The 19,281-nt window shown below is 49.9% G+C and overlaps 1 protein-coding gene across 8 annotated transcripts in view; it reads right to left on the bottom strand.

Moving 5' to 3' along the window:
• Positions 1 to 239: 239 nt before the first annotated feature.
• Positions 240 to 19,281, bottom strand: part of KSR1 (kinase suppressor of ras 1) — a 177,247-nt gene continuing 158,205 nt past the window's right edge. For 5 of the 8 annotated variants that reach the window (XM_033184347.1, XM_033184351.1, XM_033184349.1 and 2 more), the window contains 7 exons: positions 18,822 to 18,918; positions 17,501 to 17,634; positions 16,642 to 16,773; positions 14,923 to 15,058; positions 9,166 to 9,299; positions 5,389 to 5,469; positions 240 to 3,354 (listed from right to left, as the gene is read on the bottom strand). In XM_033184347.1, the coding sequence (XP_033040238.1) occupies positions 3,276 to 3,354; positions 5,389 to 5,469; positions 9,166 to 9,299; positions 14,923 to 15,058; positions 16,642 to 16,773; positions 17,501 to 17,634; positions 18,822 to 18,918 (793 nt within the window). In that variant the 3' untranslated portion in view covers positions 240 to 3,275. Of the gene's footprint in view, positions 4,737 to 5,388; positions 5,470 to 9,161; positions 9,300 to 14,922; positions 15,059 to 16,641; positions 16,774 to 17,500; positions 17,635 to 18,821; positions 18,919 to 19,281 lie in introns of those variants that run through there. The other 3 variants (XM_033184352.1, XM_033184350.1, XM_033184355.1) reach the window with 3 other exon arrangements.

Below are 19,281 nucleotides of genomic sequence, written 5' to 3'. Positions count from 1 at the left end.
CTGGGGCCTGGATGATCTTCCTCTGCACATTGTGGGCCTTTGACATGTGACTTCTCCATTCCTCCATCTGTTTAGAAACACCTGCTGCTGAGGTCCTGGCATAACTTCTTCCTTTGGAAGGAGCTCTTTAATCTATAGACCAGGGGTTCAGTCACCCCAGACCTATCTATTTCCATGCCACCCATCCAAATGGTCCCCAGGACTCACCTGGAACTGACCAAAGCAAACACAAGCCCCGGTACACCTTGGTATAACTTTATTCACAAACTCCAGACATCCAGGCCTGGCTTACCACAGAGGGCATGTTCTTGCCAGTGGCAAAAAAACCCGATACAGCACGTTTGTTAATACTAACCATTTTAATTTAAATTAATAGCATGTCTGGAAGACAAATGCAGTTGATAGAAAATATAAAAACTTTACTGTACAAATTTTACATCACATTCAAAAAAAGCAAGTGTGTGGCTTGTGGCCACAGAAGATGCTAGGTTTGCACACTGATGAGATCCTGGCTAACACTGCTGCATAGCACAAACTCCAACTGGCTTCACATTTATGTCTCCACCCCCACCCCCACACCAAATCAACACAGAATAACACAGGTTTCCAGGGCTTGCCATTCCTCTCTGTGACCTCAAGAGGAAATGCCGTAAGATGACAGAGGGTGTTTTGATTTGGTAACATGGAGAGATCAACTTTGCTACACACCGCTCACAACCCCAAACTAGCTAGGATGCAAGACTTCGAGTTAGACAGAAACCCAGGGGGCTGCGGCTCTGGTGGTTAAAGGCAGCAGGGCTTCAGAGGTGAGGCTGGAAACTGGGGATGCCTTGGTGGGCCAAAGCTTGGGCTCCACTCCCAGACCCCAGAGGGGACTTCTGCAGCCCCCAAGAGCTCTCCCTGAGCTCTCCCAGCCTTCTCCATCCCCTTCACAGTTGGCCGTGAGGGCTGAATTCACAGTATCTGTCGTCCTTTGTGTGTTTCCAAGGCAGGTGGAGAGAGCACACAGAAGGGCAGGTGTGCCTTCCTAACCTCAATTCACAGTCACTGAAATACAAGGGGAACAGGGGGGACCATCATGGGGTGAGGTGGGGTTATTTAAAGACAGGCAGTGCAGAGGTGGCAGGCTGAGAGCCAGCTGCCCCCAGTCCTTCAGTTCCACCTTTGGGGCCCAGTGGCTTCTGGGTTCCTTGATGGTAACAGGGCCCCACCAGGTCATCAGTTCCTTAAGAGCAGGGACCATGACTGCTCCTATCTCTAGGTGCCCAGCACTTGCAGAAGACCAAGTGCACTGTAGTTGCTCAATGAGCGCTTCTTTAACTGTGATGCCCACGAGAAAAAGTGAAACCCAGACTGACTTTCTGTGGGCCTGCACATGCCCACTGCGGCCTGGTGTCAGGGGTTGGGGAGGAACTGAGCATACTGGCTGAGCTGACGTCCAACCGTGGGGCTCACCAGTACATCCATCGGGCCTGCTGTCGCCTGGACAAAGGCCACCATTGCAATAGAAAGGTGAAAGGCTGGAGACACATGTGATTCCTGGGAAAGGGCAGGTGTGTGGGAGGCCAAAGGGATGATGGGGCAAAATGAGCAGTCCCATCACAGCACAGAAACTCCACACGGAGCTGAATCCACGTGGTTTACAGCCTCCCCACACGGACTGGGAAGGGTGAAGATGCTGATGGCCAGGCACGTTGGCACTGTAATATGGCTGTGCCCTCCAAGGAGGGGCTGACCAAGGGATGCCAGGCCTGGAGAGGAGGCAACTCCACAGCTTGCCGGCAGAGCAGCTCATTTTCTGTGGCATTTTGACCCGACTCTGGAGACTGGGGCTCTGCTAGACGGGGCTTAACTGGGAGGGGTGGGAGCCACCTCCCTCCTTTCCCAAGTCTAAGCTCAGAGCGTGGTCACAGAATCCAATCATGTCTCCACTCCCATCACCCTTTTTCCTTTCTGGTTTTGGAGGCTAATACAACCTAACCTCCACTTAAGGGCTCCCTTTTGCCATCTGGAACTTTTCTCCACAGGTGAGAGTTCCTAATGAAGACAAATGTGGTGCTCTCACCTCAAAGACTTTTCCAAATCCAGCCCCTCCTGCTTCAAATGGACACAAGTAGAAGGCCTAATGGTGCTAGGGAAGGCTCTGCAGACGGGGGCCAGCTAGGTGGGTCTAAGTGAAAGGGGTGATGGGCCACACGCCGCCCAGTTGAGCTCAGAGCATGGACAGAGGAGTTGGAAATGGGCTAAGGGTTTCAGCAGGACAGAAATGGAAGAAGTGGGCAGTTCTAGAACCTTCTGGCATGACAAAGGGTTTTTACAGTGCCAGGGTCACCATGTGGCTGGGAAGGGGGCTCCAGTACCTTTGCCATCTACTCCTCCTCCTTCCTCCATCCTCCTTGTTCCCACCCATCCAGCTCTCACGGTCAGATGTCAGTCAGGGATTGGGATGTAGCTAAAAGCCAAGGCCCTGAGTCCCATCACCTTAGTGCCTGCCTGGGGGCTTCATCAAAGACTCACATCTGTACAAGCCATGGATGTTTCCTCAGCTTGTAGCAGAAACCCTGGCTGGGAACCATCTGGTGAGTTCAGACCTTTTTTGGGTTCTGTTTCTGCTTTTCCAGCAGGAGCAGCCTGGATTACAGGGGTGAGAAGGTGAACCCAAACTCTCCAGGAACTCCAGACTCCTTCATCTAGCTGTGTTCCTAGCCAGGGTTTCCTCTGCAAGATGAGGAAGGGGCAGTATCCCTTTGAAAGGACAAGGGGAGAGCCCTGGAGAGAGAGATTCCCCTGATGGGGTCTTAGGCCAAAAAGCAGAGGCCAGGTCAGACCTTCTGGACTCCCCGCCCTACCCCAAGAACAGCTGCAATCACCATGTCTGTCTTCCTTCTGGCCCAGCATGGGTCCCTCACCGCCTACCAGGTCCTCCAGAGGGGACGGCCATTTCAGCCATCCTGGCCATCAGTGCCCGTGCATCTATGCATGGACTGTTTTTATTATTACCTATTGTAAAACATCAGGTTCACTCAGGAGAAATATACGTGTAAACATGTGCTGTCTGTCACGACAGCTTTGGTTGTTGGTGGTGCCATTTTAAGAGAGAGCAGGTGCAGTTCCATCTCCCGAGTGGGGTTTATGGCGAACAGGCTGAATCTAGGATGCGTGCTCCTGGTTTGCAGCGCTGGGCAGGCAGTGTTTTTTGTCGTGGTGGTTGTTTGGATGTTTCAGAAACACATTTTAAAAAGAAAGAGATCAGCAGCGAAAAACCACATGGCTGGCTACATCTTTGGATTACTGGACTCCAGGACGCCCAAGCCAAACCTTTCAAACCGGGGTACAACTTTGCTGCTGTTAATGCTGCAAAGAGGAACAAAAACAAGAATTATAGCCCCATTGGTCTTCATGAGAATTAGGGTAACACTAGTTAGGAAATGAGCTCAGCAGAGGACTTGGCCTCCAACAAGAAATGAAAATGATTGATTGGCCAACAGCCCTGGCAGAGCTGCCCCTGGTCATACTGAGTCCAAGGCCTCAGCTACACTCCAAGTAGTTCTACTTGGAGCAGCAACAGTGGCTCACTCATTTCCAAGTCCCAAGCTCCCAGCATGCTCAGTACTGCTGTGGGCTCCTCGGAACTGTTTTCTCATTTGCAGCCCAGGAAAGCTCTTGCTCCAAGTAGAATTGAGAGAGAAGAGAAACATGACCCCCAGGATACCAGGAGTTACAAGGCATGTTCCTTTTAGAAATAAACCCTAATACTGGGGTGCATCAGCGCCACCTGGGAAGCAGGTTGAAATGCAGATTCCTAGAGCCCAGTTCCAGAGATCTGGGTTCAGGAGGTCTTGCTGGGGAAGGAGAACAGAAACCTGCATTTAGTAAACAGTGCAGTGACTGCTGCAGGGGACCCGGCAGACATGCTCTTGACAAATGCTGACCTGGGGTCTGGTTTATGGCACACTGGGCAGGTGTAAAGGAAGTAATTTTGCCAGGGTGGCAGGGGGGACGGGGCAGAGACTTTGTTTTCATCAGAAGAATTGTCTGGAGCCAGGTACCTCTTTGCTTTAAGACAACTTTTCTGAGGGTGCCACTGAAGCACAACCCTTCTGAGCTGGTGTCTTTCATGGCCACAGAACTTTCTGTGTCTTCTGATCTAACTCTACAGAGGAGACTGAGAAACAGGAGCTCAGCAGAGGGTTCCTGGGACCAGGATGCCAGCCTCAGGGCAGCTCGAAATCATTCCACTCCTTGTTGGACAAAATCCCCACAGGTTAAAAGCCAAGTCAATACCCTCCCAACCTTCGCCTGCCCCGCACTAGGCACACACCCAGTGGGAGGCTGGTGTACTCAGGAGGGTGGAAGGCATCTCACTAAGGTGTTAGCAGTGAGACAGAGCCACCTAAACAAAAACAAGACCAGCCCTCAGAAGAACACGGGAGCAATCAGTCACGTCCAGGAAGGTAGTTAGAAGCTGCCCAGACCGCTTTGGAGGGAGCTCAATTAGTGGGATCCTCTGAGAGCAGTTACTCGGGCATATGCAGGCAACGTGGAGAGGGCAGAGGGCCAGTTTTTAAAACAAAGCAAAACAAGTAGCCTCGAGAGAGACGACTGGAGCAGCAGAGGTGGCATCCCCTGGGTTAGTGCCCACATCTCATTTTGCATTTTAGCAGAAGTCACGGTGCTGAGTTGTTGATTAGGAGGAAGAAAGCCCCTGGTGCATGCAAGGCAGCCAGGCCTACAACCTACAGAGGGAAAGAGAAGAAAGCAAAGAACAGCATCAGAATCACAGCCCCATGCAGAGCCTGTCGGGAGCTAGAAGTCTGGCCAGAGCAGCTGGACAGGGAACTCCTTTTCCCTTCCAGAGAGAAAGGGTCATCCTGGACTCCATCCCCCAGGCTTGGCTGCACTGCATGCTCAGAAGGGAGCCTGGGCACAAAGAACCCACTCTAAGCTCCCACAGGGCACAGTTGCAGCACGTTTATAAAGAGGCTGGCACATGCCCACAGCTCCTTAGCCCTTGACGAGCAAAATACTTCCAAGAGTATTTCTGCTTCACTGAATTCTCTTCCCTTGAGCTCTGGCCAGGGGGACTGGGATCCTGGAGGCTCAAATCAATGACCCAAGTTCTCTCCGACCCAGGGACAAGCCATCCGTCCACTTGTGGTGTGGACAAAGGCCCTGCCACATGCTGTGGTTCTTCTCTCACCCAGCGAAAAATGCAAGCCTGTGTGACCCTTGCTGGTAGCCATTTCAGCTGCAGAAACCTCACTTTGGTTTGCGAAAATAAATGACACACAGATGGGAGAAGCTGGGAAGCAGCGACAGAAAGGAAGTGGGGTTTGCATCAGGAAAACCAGAGACAGGCAGCCAGGGAGGGAAGTAACAGGAACACACTATTCCTCCAGAACCGGACAGGAGCTCTTAAAGTCAGGGTGGCCGTAGCGTCCTTTTCCATAGTAGCGGCTCCTCCAGCGACTGGGAGTGCCCAGCAACCATTCCGCCAGGCGTGGGAGAGCGCAGTCCAGCCCCAGCAGGTGATGGAGTCAGGCACGCGTGGACAGGTGGAGGAATCAGTTGATGGGAAAGGAGAAGATGACAGAACAGCATATCCGCCACCCCCCGAAAATAAAAAAATGACAAGATCAATGGGAAAGAAAAGAGAAAGTGAGAATTAGGGGGCAAGTGTGTAGAAAGTAAACACTGTGAACAGGAAGCTTTGACACAGACTCATTCAGGAAAGGAAAGCCTGCAAGCTCTCCTTGAAGGGGCTGGACAGGGAACAGCCCCATTTGTGACTCAGTTTCCTGCCTGTGAAATGAGAAGGTGGGACTACATGGTTTTTAGGGAATCTGGAATGATGTTCTGAATGCCAGTGTCCACCTAGTGGAGGCTTTTGTTTTGTCGGGGAGAAAACCAGGGCCCCCTTGTTAAGCAAGTTGCCTGAGGTCTGATTGGAGCTTGGCCTCATCGCCTCACATCACCCTCCTTGAACGGCTAAGAGCCCCATGCTCCTGCTCTCTGCTGGGACAGTTCTGGCTCAAAACCCAGCCCTGATGACCTTCTTCCAGAGACACTTCCTCGTGTCCCCCAGGTGGACGCAGAGGCCCCCATCTGGGCTGTATCACAGCACTTGGCATGGTATCACCCTTTGCCCGCATTCATTCATGCACATCAAATATTTAGTGACCAACTATCATGTTCCTGGGACTGTACTAGGAGCCAGGAATACAAAGGTGATAAGAGTCCTGATGTCATTACAGTGTGTCTGCTTGTCTTTATGACACTGGAACCTCCTCGCTGGTGGAACCCTGGCCTCGGCCATCTGTTCCCCAGGCGTGCGGCAGGTGTGCAGCAATGGCTGCCTAAAACGCACACCTCTATGGCTATGATCCATTACCCCACATTTGTACTGGACTCCAACCCATCCTAAGAGCAAAATACTGAACCCAGTATTGCATGAGATGTGGTACTCCCTAACCCCACACTGTCGTTCCTCCAGACCATCCCTCTACCTGACCTGAATCAGCGAAGCACCAAGCATTTCTCTAGTGAATTCTGCAGGAGAGAAAACTCATGCTGAGTCCCTCCTCAACTGCGGCTGGAGGCCCACTTTGGTTCTTTATCGACACAGGGCCTGGAGGCCGGGCATGGTGGCTCATGCCTGTAATCCCAGCACTTTGGGAGGCCAAGGCAGGCAGATCATTTGAGGTCAGGAATTTGAGACCGCCCTGGCCAACATGATGAAATTCCGTCTCTACTAAAAAACCCACAAAAATTAGCCAGGCATGGGGGCAGGTGCCCATAATCCCTGCAACTTGGGAGGTTGAGGCATGAGAATCGCTTGAACTCGGGAGGCGGAGGTTGCAGTGAGTCAAGATTGCATCACTGCACTCCAGTGATGACAGAGCAAGACTCTGTCTCAGAAAGAACAAAAAAATAAAAGACATGGCCTGGAGGCTGGGTGCGGTGGCTCACACCTGTAATCCCAGCACTTTGGGAGGCTGAGGTGGGTGATCACCTGAGGTCAGGAGTTTGAGACCAGCCTGGCCAGTATGGTGAAACCCTATCTCTACTAAAAATACAAAAATTAGCCAGGTGTGGTAGCGTGTACCTGTAGTCCCAGCTACTCAGGAGGCTGAGAGAGGAGAATCGCTTGAACCCAGGAGGTGGAGGTTGCAGTGAGCTGAGATCGTGCCACTGTACTCCAGCCCGAGTGACAGAACAAGACTCCGCCTCAAAAAAAAAAAAAAAAAAAAAAGAAAAGAAAAGAAAAAGATGTGGCCTGGCAAACAATGTGCAAGCCAAATCTGGCCACACACTAAGAAAGGTTCTGACTACTTAAAGGACTAAAAAACAGTAACAAAGAACATGTAATAGAGACTGTGTCACCTGCAACCCCAAAATATTTACTCCCTGACCCTTCCTAGGATAAGGAATGCTGCCATCGCCACACTTGGCGCCAGGTATGGGAGCTGGGCATGCAGCTTCTCCAGGCACTCAGTGACACACATACACAGGGACGGGGGCCTCAGAAGCTTTCTTGGCAGCAGGTGGCAGACAGGCTTTTCCCCTCGCTCTCATCAAGAGCAGCTCCACATTATGGGTTTTATATAGCGGGACTCTGCGGGAGATTCCACTTTTAGAAAGTGTCCTTTTCCTTAAAGTTTATAACCGGCTGGGTGCAGTGGATCAAGCCTGTAATCCTAGCACTTTGGGAGGCCGAGGCAAGAGCATCACTTGAGCTCAGGAGTTTGAAACCAGCCTGGGCAACATAGTGAGACTTCATCTCTATGTGTACAATTTTTATTTGAAAAGCTTCTCAGAAAGGTAAAACTATTCTTAGTTTGCAGACTGTACAGACACAGGTGGCAGGCCATACTTGACCTACAGGCTGGACTCCTGGATGAGATGAATCGATTCACTTTCTACATGGCTGGGCGCAAAAATACCAAAAGACTATTTCATGACATGTGAAATCCCAATTTCCAGCATTAAGCCTTACTGGCACACAGCCAGCTCCCTGGTTTATGCCATCCGTGGCTGCTCCCGTGTTGCAATGGCAGAGCCGAGATGCTGTGGCAGAGATGGTGCTTGGCACACTGCCAAAGTCGGCCCCCAGAGTGAGGACTTGAGTTGCCCTCTTGGCCTGCAATGCCTCCAATATTCACCTGGCCCCTTACAGCAAGTTTACCCGCCGTAGACCTGGCCCAATCCCTAGCCCAGAGAGTTTTGAATGATGTGGAAACTGAGGCCCGGAACAAAAAAGGACTTCCCAGGTTCTCACAGAGCATTCGTGACAGGGCAGAGGTCTCTTCTGAGTGTTCTAGCAGAGGCAGCCAGAGGACAAAGGAAAAAGGGAATGAAATAGAATGCAGGAGAGACGACAGTGGACATCACCCCCGCACCAAGGGATGCAAAGGGCTGTGTGTTAAACCAGGAGGCAGACAGCTTCTAAACCCAAGTGACTGTGGTCCCCATAAGAGGTGGCTGGCTTCTTGTGTTTCGGTGGGTGCCATTGTAAGCAATATTGGCTCTGCTTATTTCAGTGAAGCTTACAATACCACATCGCTCTGACTTCTAACTGACCCCATCTTTCCCCTCCCTCGGCAGAGCCTTCTAAGTCCTGGCTTTTCACAGCTGCAAACTGCAGGTGCTCACCTGTCAAAGGGAGTCTCCAAAACAAACGTGGGAAACAAAATCCTGGTATCACTTGGGCAAGGGGACTAGTCACCTCGGGTGACCTACTGTGTGTATTCCTCAAAGTCCTGGGCAGAGGCCGAGCGTGGTGACTCATGCCTGTAATCCCAGCACTTTGGGAGGCTGAGGCGGGTGGGTCACTTGGGGTCAGGAGTTCGAGACCAGCCTGGTGAATATGATGAAACCCCGTCTCTACTAAAAATACAATAATTAGCCAAGCTTGGTGGTGGGTGCCTATAGTCCCAGCTACTCGGGAGGCTGAGGTAGGAGAATTGCTTGAACCCAGGAGGCGGAGGTTGCAGTGAGCCTAAATCACGCCACTGCACTCTAGCCCGGATGACAGAGCAAGACTCCGTCTCAAAAAAACCCCAAAAAACAAAGTCTTGGGCAGAAAGAGCAGAAGGTGCCCTCTAAGACCCCAGGTGAGGCTGCGAGGGCCTGGCTGGCAGTCTGGCTCGTGGAAGAGGCACTTACTCAGCTGACTTCCAGAAGTGTCCAGGGTGGGAGAGCCGCCGGTTCAGCTTGGGAAGTTTCTCCAGCATGTCCATCAGCAGGCTGAAGCTGGGTCTCTCCTGCAGGTTGAAAGCCCAGCAGGCCGACAGGATCTCCTGCAAATGGAGCTGCCATCAGTGGTGTGTGAGCTGGCTGGGAGGGAGGGGACACACAGTAGGGGCACTCCACAAAGGGTCCCCTTTGATGTTCTCAAGTACCCTCTAGCTGGTGGCCCCCTGAACACCCTGCTGACATGACGGGGTGAGAAGTAACTGGGCTTCAGAGAACCACTCATGCTTCTAGTTCAACATGGAATGCACCAGGTTACCTCACCTCCTTACTTCTTAGATCCATGCCCACCCCAAAATATGAGTAACCACGATGAACAGACCAGCAATGGGAAAGAGATCAGAAATGGGGCTGTTGGTTTTTTGAAGATGCAAAGTGCGAGGTACAATGTTCGCAGGTGAAATGCAAGATGCTCAGAATATGCGCAAGCTGGGGCTACAGCGGAGGAGGGAGCCTCAGCGTTACTAGAACGGCAGCTGGAGTGACAAGGAAGGCTGAGCAGCAGCTAAGAGTCAGCAGAACAGCTGTCCCGATCGCCCCCAGAGCAAAACCTTTCTTGCTGTGGCATGTTGCTGCCTACTCTGAGGATCCACGTGTGTACCAGCACAGCCCTGCAGCCTTCTGATTCAGAGCTGCCTGTGTGGAAAGGCCTATTTCTTGCACATATGACCAGGCAGAATACATACACCCACACAGACTCAGCAACTCAGGCTTTTGCTCTTAAATACAACTGGACCCCATGGGGTTGGCTGCTGTATCACAAAAACCAGAGAGAGATAGAAGATAAGCAGATCAAGACACTGTCTCTGAAGGATAGGGGGTGTACATGTGTGTGTGTACATTTGTATGAAGCAGCTACTCTATCCATAAAATAAGACCAGGCTGCAATAAAAAAGAAATCAACAAATAAGAAAGTGCTTGAAATGAGAATATAATTTCTGAACTGAAACACTGAAAGTGCTGGAAGTTAAAAATCAAGGAAATTCCCCAGACTGTAGGTTCAATTCTAGATAGGGATGGAAAATACAAAAGAAGGTAAGAGAAATGTAGGCTCACTAAGAGGAACCAAATTCTGTCTAATGGGGATTTCCACAAAAGTAAACAGACTACTGGGCAGGAAATTATCAAAGAAATAATAAAAGAAAATTTACCAGAAGCTGTCAAAGGTAGCAGCTGTCTTCAGCTGAAAAGGCCCAATAAAGGGACCTCACTAAAAACAGTTTAAAAAAAAAAAACAAACTCTACCCTCAGATATATGTTTATGAAATTTCCCTAGAGCAGGGATAAACAGAAAATCCTAGATACTTCCAGAAAGAGTAAGATAGGCATCCACAAATGGCTGAGAATCAAACCAACACCAGACTTCTCAGGAAGGCACTGGACACTTAGTAGACAGCAGGGCAAAATCCCTGTGTTCTCAGGGAAAATTATTATGAACCTGGAATTCTACTCCTGATATGACGATGAAATAATAACTTTTTTAGGCATGCAAGGATTCAAAGATTATCTCCCATTCTTCCACTGGGGGGCAGTTTCTTCAGGTTTCACTCGCAGTTTGTTTGTGGAGTGCAAACAGAGGGCAAGACATGAGACATGAGGAATAGTGCAACTGACCTAGGAGTGAATGAAAAGAAAACAGAAGGGTAATAGCTATGCCACAGGCCTACCATCCCACTGATTCCAATGACAAGAAACCAGTGGGCTCTGAAAAGAATGGAACCAATTCCACTCAGGAAGCAGAATGCAGAAGCTGAAAGACCTCAGGAATATGAGAAAGGTGTTTCTTTCCTCTCTCGGCAGTAAGAAAAGGCAAGAAGGGGGGAAGAAGGCAATTAGAAACTACAGGAAAAACCTAAACTGCACAAGAACGCCATGGTCCAAATGTGAAGCCAACAAAATTGTGAGCCTTTGAGTAATTGATGAAGTGGAAGAGATGGACCCACAAAGAAAATGTAATCCCAGTGAACTACCTGACCAGTGGCTAATAGCACTTACAGTCTACTACAGTAGTGTACACACTGTTCATCATCTTCTCACTTTTAGCCTCCATTAATAGACACAGCATGGAAGATTTAATCATGGCCACCTTAACAATAAGTAATGGAAAACCTGACCCAAGTGGTGCAGCAGAAAGAACAGAGTGCCAGAGTGAAAAGCTGACAGACCCAGGTGATGCCTTCGGAGAACGATCTAGGGTGAGGGACTGCTGGTTTTCATTAAGAACCCTCTGGTCTTTTGATGTCTTCCCATGTGTATGGACCCTCAGATACAATGACTAATAACTCACTGGCTGCCTCAGCACATAAAGCAGTGCCTGGTGGTGAACTATACAGCAGTGTGGCTGAAGAGACACAGAAAGGTGCCACTCAGAGGGCACTCCCAGCTTTTGTCTATGACAGAAAATAATTGTATTGCACTGACCAATGTTCCCCTACCCCTAACAGCAATGTGTTAAAAAGGGAAGGCAAGACCGGACAAAAGAAAGGGAACACCTGTGAGCCACAAGCTGCTGCCGGAGCATCTGCTCTGTCCCCACTCCCCACGCCCTGACCCCAATCTGGTCTCAAAACAACCATCATCCTGCACTAAAAGAAATCCTTCCAATTAGTTCAGAACTCTGGCTGTGCTCTAGAATGATCTGAGGAGCTTTATTTAAAAATAGAAAATAAAAAAAAAAAAACTATGATCTTATTCCCATCCCAGGTCAATTAAATTGGTACCTCTGTTGGGGAGGCCTTAACCCTGGCACTTTTATAAATCTCCCAGATGATTCCAACTTGCAGCCAGTGCTGAGCCCTGACTCCCTTGCTGCCCTTTGCTCAGCCCTGCTCCAGCCTTCGCCTCCCTGAAGATGGCACTTACCATTCTCTGCTCCAAGATGCTAAGTATGCAGAAAGGAAACAGACTGTTGCCAGGAGGGCAGAACGAAGAATATCTTTTCTCTCAGACACAACAAACATACATAATACTCTGGTTTATACAAAGATGTCCTTGCTAACTCTATTGTAAAGAGAGGTGAAAACTGGAAAGAATCCCCATGTCCAGTGACAGAAGTAGTTACATTACGGTGCAGCCACAGGACCTAAGGGCAGACAGTCTTAACAATAAGGATTTGTTAATGATTTGAGGTAATGAGCATAACAAAATGTCATGTGGAAAAAGTCACAATAAAAAAAATCAGCTAGGTTTTATGACACGTATGTCTTAAATATTTTTTTAAAAGACTATGCCGGGCACGGTGGCTCATGCCTGTAATCCCAGCACTTTGGGAGGCTGAGGCAGATGGATCACTTGAGGCCAGGAGTTCGAGACCAGGCTGGCCGACATGGTGAAACCCCATCTCTACTAAAAATACAAAAACTAGCCTGATATTTTGGTGCATGCTTATAATCCCAGCTACTTGGAGACTGAGGTGGGAGATCGCTTGAACCCAGGAGACAGAGGTTGCAGTGAGCCAAGATTGTGCCACTGCACTCCAGCCTGGGCGACAGAGCAAGACGGCCTCAAAAAAAATTTAAAAAGACTGGAAGGCAATGGTTACTTCAGCTGCATCTGAGCTGCCACAGAGCCCAGCCAAGGAGGCTGCAGCCACAGCCAGGAGCCCAAAACCTGTATCTTGAGCCCATTGACAGTTGCAGGAGGCAGATAAAGAAGGACCCCCGGAGAATCTCTGTCCCACCCCACAAGTGTTTACACCAGATGTTTTTGTGCAGATGAGGGTCTTGCCTGGGTACACCCACAATGGACTGGAGACCCATATGCACTGGGGGAATAGGATGGAGCCACCAGGAATTCGCACCTTATGCAGGGGGAGGAGCCTGGTCTCTTCAGTTCGTGTGTGGTGGCCTGATATGCAATCTGTGAGATGGGAGCCTGTTGGGAGGACCCCCTCTTTTTTGTTGAGAGCCTTCTTTTAATGAATTCCGCTCTCACCTTTCAATGTGTCCATGTGCCTAATTTCTCCTGGTCATGAGACAAGAACCTGGATTTTAGCTGAGCTAAGGAGCAAAAAATCCTGCATCACCACCACACCCTCCTAAGGTGTCTGAGGATGCACCAAGGTGAAAGCGGTATTTAACTGGCCTTGGCCCAGAAGGAGGCCAAGAAGGACAAGCCTGAGAGTGTCAGAGAGGTGCTCATCACCCATGGCCCTTGCCCAGCAGCCCAAATGAAATGGTATCAACTGGCCAAAGAGGAGCCTGCTGTTAGTGTTGTTAACTAGCATTTTGGTGTTATCTTTGGAGGGGCATCCCTGTACAAATATTTTGCACTTCAACAAGATGAAATACACTACTGTGGAATAAAGTAGATCAAATATAATGTCATCTTGAGTGAGCCTTCTGAAGATGCCCTAGCTGCTTGCCACCAGTCGATTGAGAAAAATATTGCAATCTATTAAGATCTTGGAGGAAGATGAGGTTGAATTCATCACTGTGAATTTGCACACAGAGTCTGCAGACAGACAGTGATCCTGCCAGCAATGTTCATGACCTTAACAAGAAGCTTGCAGCCTGTTTAGATCTTAGCCTGGACAACTGCTGGGTGGTCCCTCTGAAGACTTCAATTGTTATGCTGCCCAAATACTGACTGGAGTTGCTTATTAACATCAAGTCTGTTTTGCCCCAATCCTATCTGATTCATGGACACATGGCTATCACTGATGGCACTGAAAACACTGAGCCCTGGAGTTTCTTCATATATCACTGTGCCAGGATAAAGGAAACTGAAAGCTGTCAGAATCAAAATAGAGTCACTAATGTGAAGAAAACTCTGATAAATCGGGCCTGGGAAAGCCATGAAGAGAGGCTTCTTGAGCTTGTATGTCTGATAACAAAAGCTACCACTAAAGACTGCAAAAACTGCAACCTTGTATGAAGGCCATGGCAACCTTATACAAAAATACTCCTACAAGGACATCTGCCCCAAACATCCTGTCTAACCCTGGAATAACATCACTCTTGTTAGTGATCTTTGCCGCCAGGGAAAACTAAACATTTCAAAATAATTATGTAATCCTCTTCCTTTTTTCCTTTACCTCCCTGAATAAGCAAGCCATTCACCATGGCATGCATATTCCCAGTGCAATGCTCTATTTCTAAATAAACATATTTTGAGAGCCTCTCTTAGTTAGCCTGACAAAACTTACAAACACAGAGAAACCATTAAGGAGAAACCACGCAGAAATGAGAAGTCAGCAACTATAATTAAGACTTGGTTTTTTGAAAACAAGTTTGCTGTGGAAACTTAGATTTGTTCTTAACAGTCAAGAAAAACATTATGGGGAAAGATTTAATACCACAGCATAACACAACTATTTGTATTTTGAGCAGTGATTTTTAAAAAAAAAATATCTTATTTCATGTAAATAATATGGGGCTTTACCTTCATCTCATAAATCAACGACAACCATTATCTTTAAGAAAAAAAAAAGACTGAAAGGAATGAAAAAGGTGAGCAGTGGGGTAAGGATGGATATTTTCTTATTTATGTCTCCCTGTTCCTTCCCCATTCTTGGGCAGTGCATATCATTTTCATCTCTAGCTAGACACCTGCAGGTGGCAGAGCTCCTCACCGACCTCATTTCTCAGGTGGGTGAGTGAAGGGCAGCCACGCCACGTGCCCCACCCCATCCTCAGCCCTACTGCCCCACCCAGGGCAGGTGCTACTTACACTGACTTCCTTTCCCAGGCTGACAGAAGCCAGGACACGCTTCATTCCTTCCCCGCTTCCAATCTGCCAGATGGATGCCTCCGCAGCCTGATTCTTCAAGGGCCAGTCTCTTGCTTGCAGCTCATACCAAACAGTTCTGCGGAGACCCAGCCATGGCCGTGAGCTCCTGGGCCACTCTGCCCAGCTCACACCCAGGGGCTCTTGCAGCCATAGCCCAGCCAGAGGATCACGACCCTTCTCCAACCTTCCTCACCCACTTGGCTTCAGGGGATGCTACAATGCTCTCCTGGAGGCTCCTCCCAGCCCTAGAGGACCTGGGCCCTGTGCTGTTGTGGGGTGGGAAGTCTGAGACAGCGCAGGCTTGACTGGAGCACTGGTGGTCATTCTGACCTCAGCACAAATCCAGCTCTGCCACCTTCTAGCTGCAAGATCCCAGTAAAACTGCTTCACCTCAGTGGGGCTAATGTCTCTTGTCACAGGATTGTATGAGGAGTACTAAAGTGCCAAGCCCAGCACCTGGCACACATGGGTGCTCAGGGAAGGATAGAGTTAAAGGTCAGGGAGGAAGGATGCCGCCAAGGCCACCCCACTGGGAAGGATACCCAGAGACAGCACAGGTGACCGGGGTGGTGAGCCTTCCTTGGCCTCTCCACATCCCCTTGGCTTTCTTGACTTGGGATGGGACTTTCTCCATCAGACCCACACTGTCCAGTGTGGGAGCCTCTTGCCGCAGGGGGCTAATGAGTGATTGAAATGTGCACAGTTGAATGGAGGGATGCTCTAGGCAGAAAACACACACCAGATTTTAAAGACTTAGTAGGAAAAAAGAATATAAAATATCTTATTAATTTGTATATTGATTACATGTTGAAATAATATTTTGGATATATTGAGTTAAATAAAATATATAATTTTATAATATATAAACAGGGGAAACTAATTTCACCCATTGCTTTTTTAATGTGGCTATTAGAAAACTTTAACTTCTAGCCGGGCGCGGTGGCTCACGCCTGTAATCCCAGCACTTTGGGAGGCCGAGACGGGCGGATCACGAGGTCAGGAGATCGAGACCATCCTGGCTAACACAGTGAAACCCCATCTCTACTAAAAATACAAAAAAATTAGCCGGGCGTAGCGGCGGGCGCCTGTAGTCCCAGCTACTCGGGAGGCTGAGGCAGGAGAATGGCGGGAACCCGGGAAGAGGAGCTTGCAGTGAGCCGAGATCGCGCCACTGCACTCCAGCCTGGGGGCAGAGCGAGACTCCGTCTCCAAAAAAAAAAAAAAAAAAAAAAAAAAGAAAACTTTAACTTCTATATGGGGCTCACATTCCATTGCTACTGGTCAGCACCCAGGTCTTTGTGGGGTAGCACAGCCGGTAGGACACCCAGCTTCCCCAGACTGGGAGGGGCAGTTCTCAGTCAGCTCTGGTGAGCATCCTCCCAGATCAGCGGGGTGGGACTGACAGCCAGTGTTAAGCACTGTACACAATTACCTGATTTAGTCCTCATGAAACGACCTTGTTGGGAGGAGCTATTCCAGAAGGCCAAGGATATAGTCACGCACTCAGCAAGCGGCAGAGTCAGGACTCAAGACCAGGTTGATTTTTATTCCAAAGCCTGGGTTTTCAACACCTAAAAGCACGCCTCCCTCTGCCCCGCAATGGCCACTAGGGCCCTCTTTTGGCCACACTTGGCCTCAGGGCACCAGGGGCCTACTCACCCAAACGCATAGACATCAGCAGCTTTGGAGAATGGCAGCTGATCCTCGTCCTTCCCAGGGGTCATCTCGCGTACGATCTCAGGGGCCAGATAGCACAGCCAGTCGTGGGACAGCTTTAGCTGGTTCTCACGCCTGGAGACCAGGAAGCCGGGACAAGGACAAGACCTTTCAGCAGGCAGCAAAGAGGCCTGCCTGGCACAGGCAGGGCCAGCAGAACACCCACACACAGCTTTGAAAAAACACACCCAGACCCCGCACGCTGACCCTGCACTTGGGGAAGGCACCGGTGCTTTTGAGGAATTCTACAAAGGAGTCATGACCGGGTGTTTCTAGAAAAGCAGGGCAAGAATGGATAAATATTGATAGGGAGCTGCTGGTGAAGGTGCCCAGCTCCCTCTGCTGGAGAATGAGGCGCCTCTCTAATCAGGAACCCCAATCTGCCCGTGGATCTCAAACTTGCCTGGGGCTGGCCTTGCAGCCTCACTGCCATGTTCCCTTTCGGGGTTCCCCCAGATGCGAGGGGAAGGGCCTTTCTCCCTACCAATCCCTTCAAGATCTGGGGAAATAAAATTTGACGTTCTTCCTCATCGTGGGGAAATGAATCCTGGTTCCTTGGCCAAGCTGGTGAACAGCCAGGGCAAATGTGAGTGTGGGGACCTGGTTTCCGTGGAAGTCAGCCTGAGAACCCAAACGTGACCCAAATCTGATTCTGAACCAGAACTATAAGGGCAGGACCAAAGCGACCTGGGCTTCCCTGCAGGGAAGGCTGCAGCTCAGCAACAGTGACAGTGCTCAGACCTCAGCCCCGCTCTTCCCCACCCACACCCACATCCCACCCAGACACTCAAGACCAACTCACCGTCCCTCTCGGACCACGCCCGAGATCCCAAACAGCCCGAAGTCTGTGATGACCACCTTGCCATTGTCATAGAAGACATTCTTAGATTTGAGATCTTTGTGTACGATGCCCTTGGCATGAAGATATCCCATGCCCTGGAGGACACATCAGGAGGAGTGAAGATGTGCGATGACAGAGCTGCCACCCTGGGCTGGATGCTTTACCTAAATCCCCACATTTGATCTTCACAATTCCATGCAGTATACCGTCCCCATTTCACAGAAGAAATCGAGGTTCAGAGAGGGAAAGTCACTTGCCCCAAGCCACACGGCAGTGAAGGAGCAGAGCTGAGATCTGACCCCAGACTGGTCTATGCTCCTTTAATGTTACCATGCTTCTGAACAACCACCTTAAGCTTGGCTAAGGTAGGAGGTATGAATAGGGTGATGGGCAGGGAGCCAGGGGGGTCAGGGACAGTGAGATTATCCGTGTTCAGTCATAAAGGGCCTAAATGAGCTGGGGTTTTCTGTCAGGATATGCACAGTTGGTCTATGCTCTCAGGCAGGGCAAGGGCTCAAGGCGGGGGAACAGAGAGGCATTCCCACATTGGGGTCCCCAACTGTGAGTGTTCCTAATATCTGAGCTGTAGTAGAAGGAGCCCTGGACTATAACCGAAATCTGGGGTTTAAACTCCATCTCAGCTCAGATTCTCACTCACTCTGTGGCCTTGGACACAGTGCTCAACTTCTCTGAAGCCTGGTTTCCTCGTCTGTCCAGTGAAAACGTGGCAGTGGTTGATTTCTAACCAATGTTCTATTTGAACTGAACACTGATGAGTCAGGTGCATGGAACGTGGGTGACCTGACACAGGCATGATCTCACCCAAGGTCAAGCTGTCTTCAAACACCAGACCCAGGGCTCCTGGGTACCCCACTGCATGGATTATTGCATTTTTAACCTCACACCAATCCAGAGAGGGAGGATATATGAAGACCTCCATTTTACAGGGGAGAAAACTGAGGCTTAGAGACGCTAAACAACCTACCCAACGTCACACAACGGGTGTGACCAGGATTGAAACTGTCTCTAAAGCCTGCCAAGTTTCTTCCCAATCAAGTTAATTCCATCAAGCCTAATCATGTGGACAGTCAGCTCCCAGCTCTGAGTGAATGAGACAGAGACAGGGAGGAAGAGACAGGGTCCCCACCCTTGAGGAGCCTGAGCTTGAGCAAGAGGCAAAGCTGCCCAAACCACTCTAACAGGGGGTAACAGGGCGAGAGGAACAGCCGAGAGCCCTGGAACTGGCCAGAAACCCACCCCCAGCAGCTGGACTCCCCCTCACCTTGATGATCTCCTGAGCGATTTGCCTCGTCTTGTTGATGTCCAGAGACGTCTTGGGGTCCCTCACAAACGAGTGCAACGTCCGCCCCTTGCAGAAGCTGTCAAGGGTGGTAGGGGTCAAGCACGGGTCTGGGGCTGGTGCAGCCTGACCCCATTCCTGGTGGAGCCCATGGGGAGAACCGTGCCCACCTGCCTGCAAGGACTCTCTCTAGCCCCTTGACTGTGAGCCAAATCTTCTTTAACCCAGCCTATTCCTGCTGAGACCTGGCCTGCACGTGCAGAAACACGTGATGCCACGCATGTACACGTACACAAATCCCCATTCCCTGAGAGCCAGTGCCTGCCCATCCTACAACAGGAAACAGTGCATCAAAGCTCTCAGGAACTCAGAGTAGCCACGCTTGGTAGCTTCAAGACAGGACCACTCTGATGGGGAAGAACTTAGCTAATTTAAGGCCATC

The sequence above is a fragment of the Trachypithecus francoisi genome, unplaced genomic scaffold (assembly GCF_009764315.1).
Source record: "Trachypithecus francoisi isolate TF-2019V2 unplaced genomic scaffold, Tfra_2.0 Lachesis_group20, whole genome shotgun sequence".
NCBI lineage: Eukaryota > Metazoa > Chordata > Mammalia > Primates > Cercopithecidae > Trachypithecus > Trachypithecus francoisi.
The sequence above is the reverse complement of the archived record's forward strand: the minus strand, read 5'-3'. Positions and strand labels throughout refer to the sequence as shown.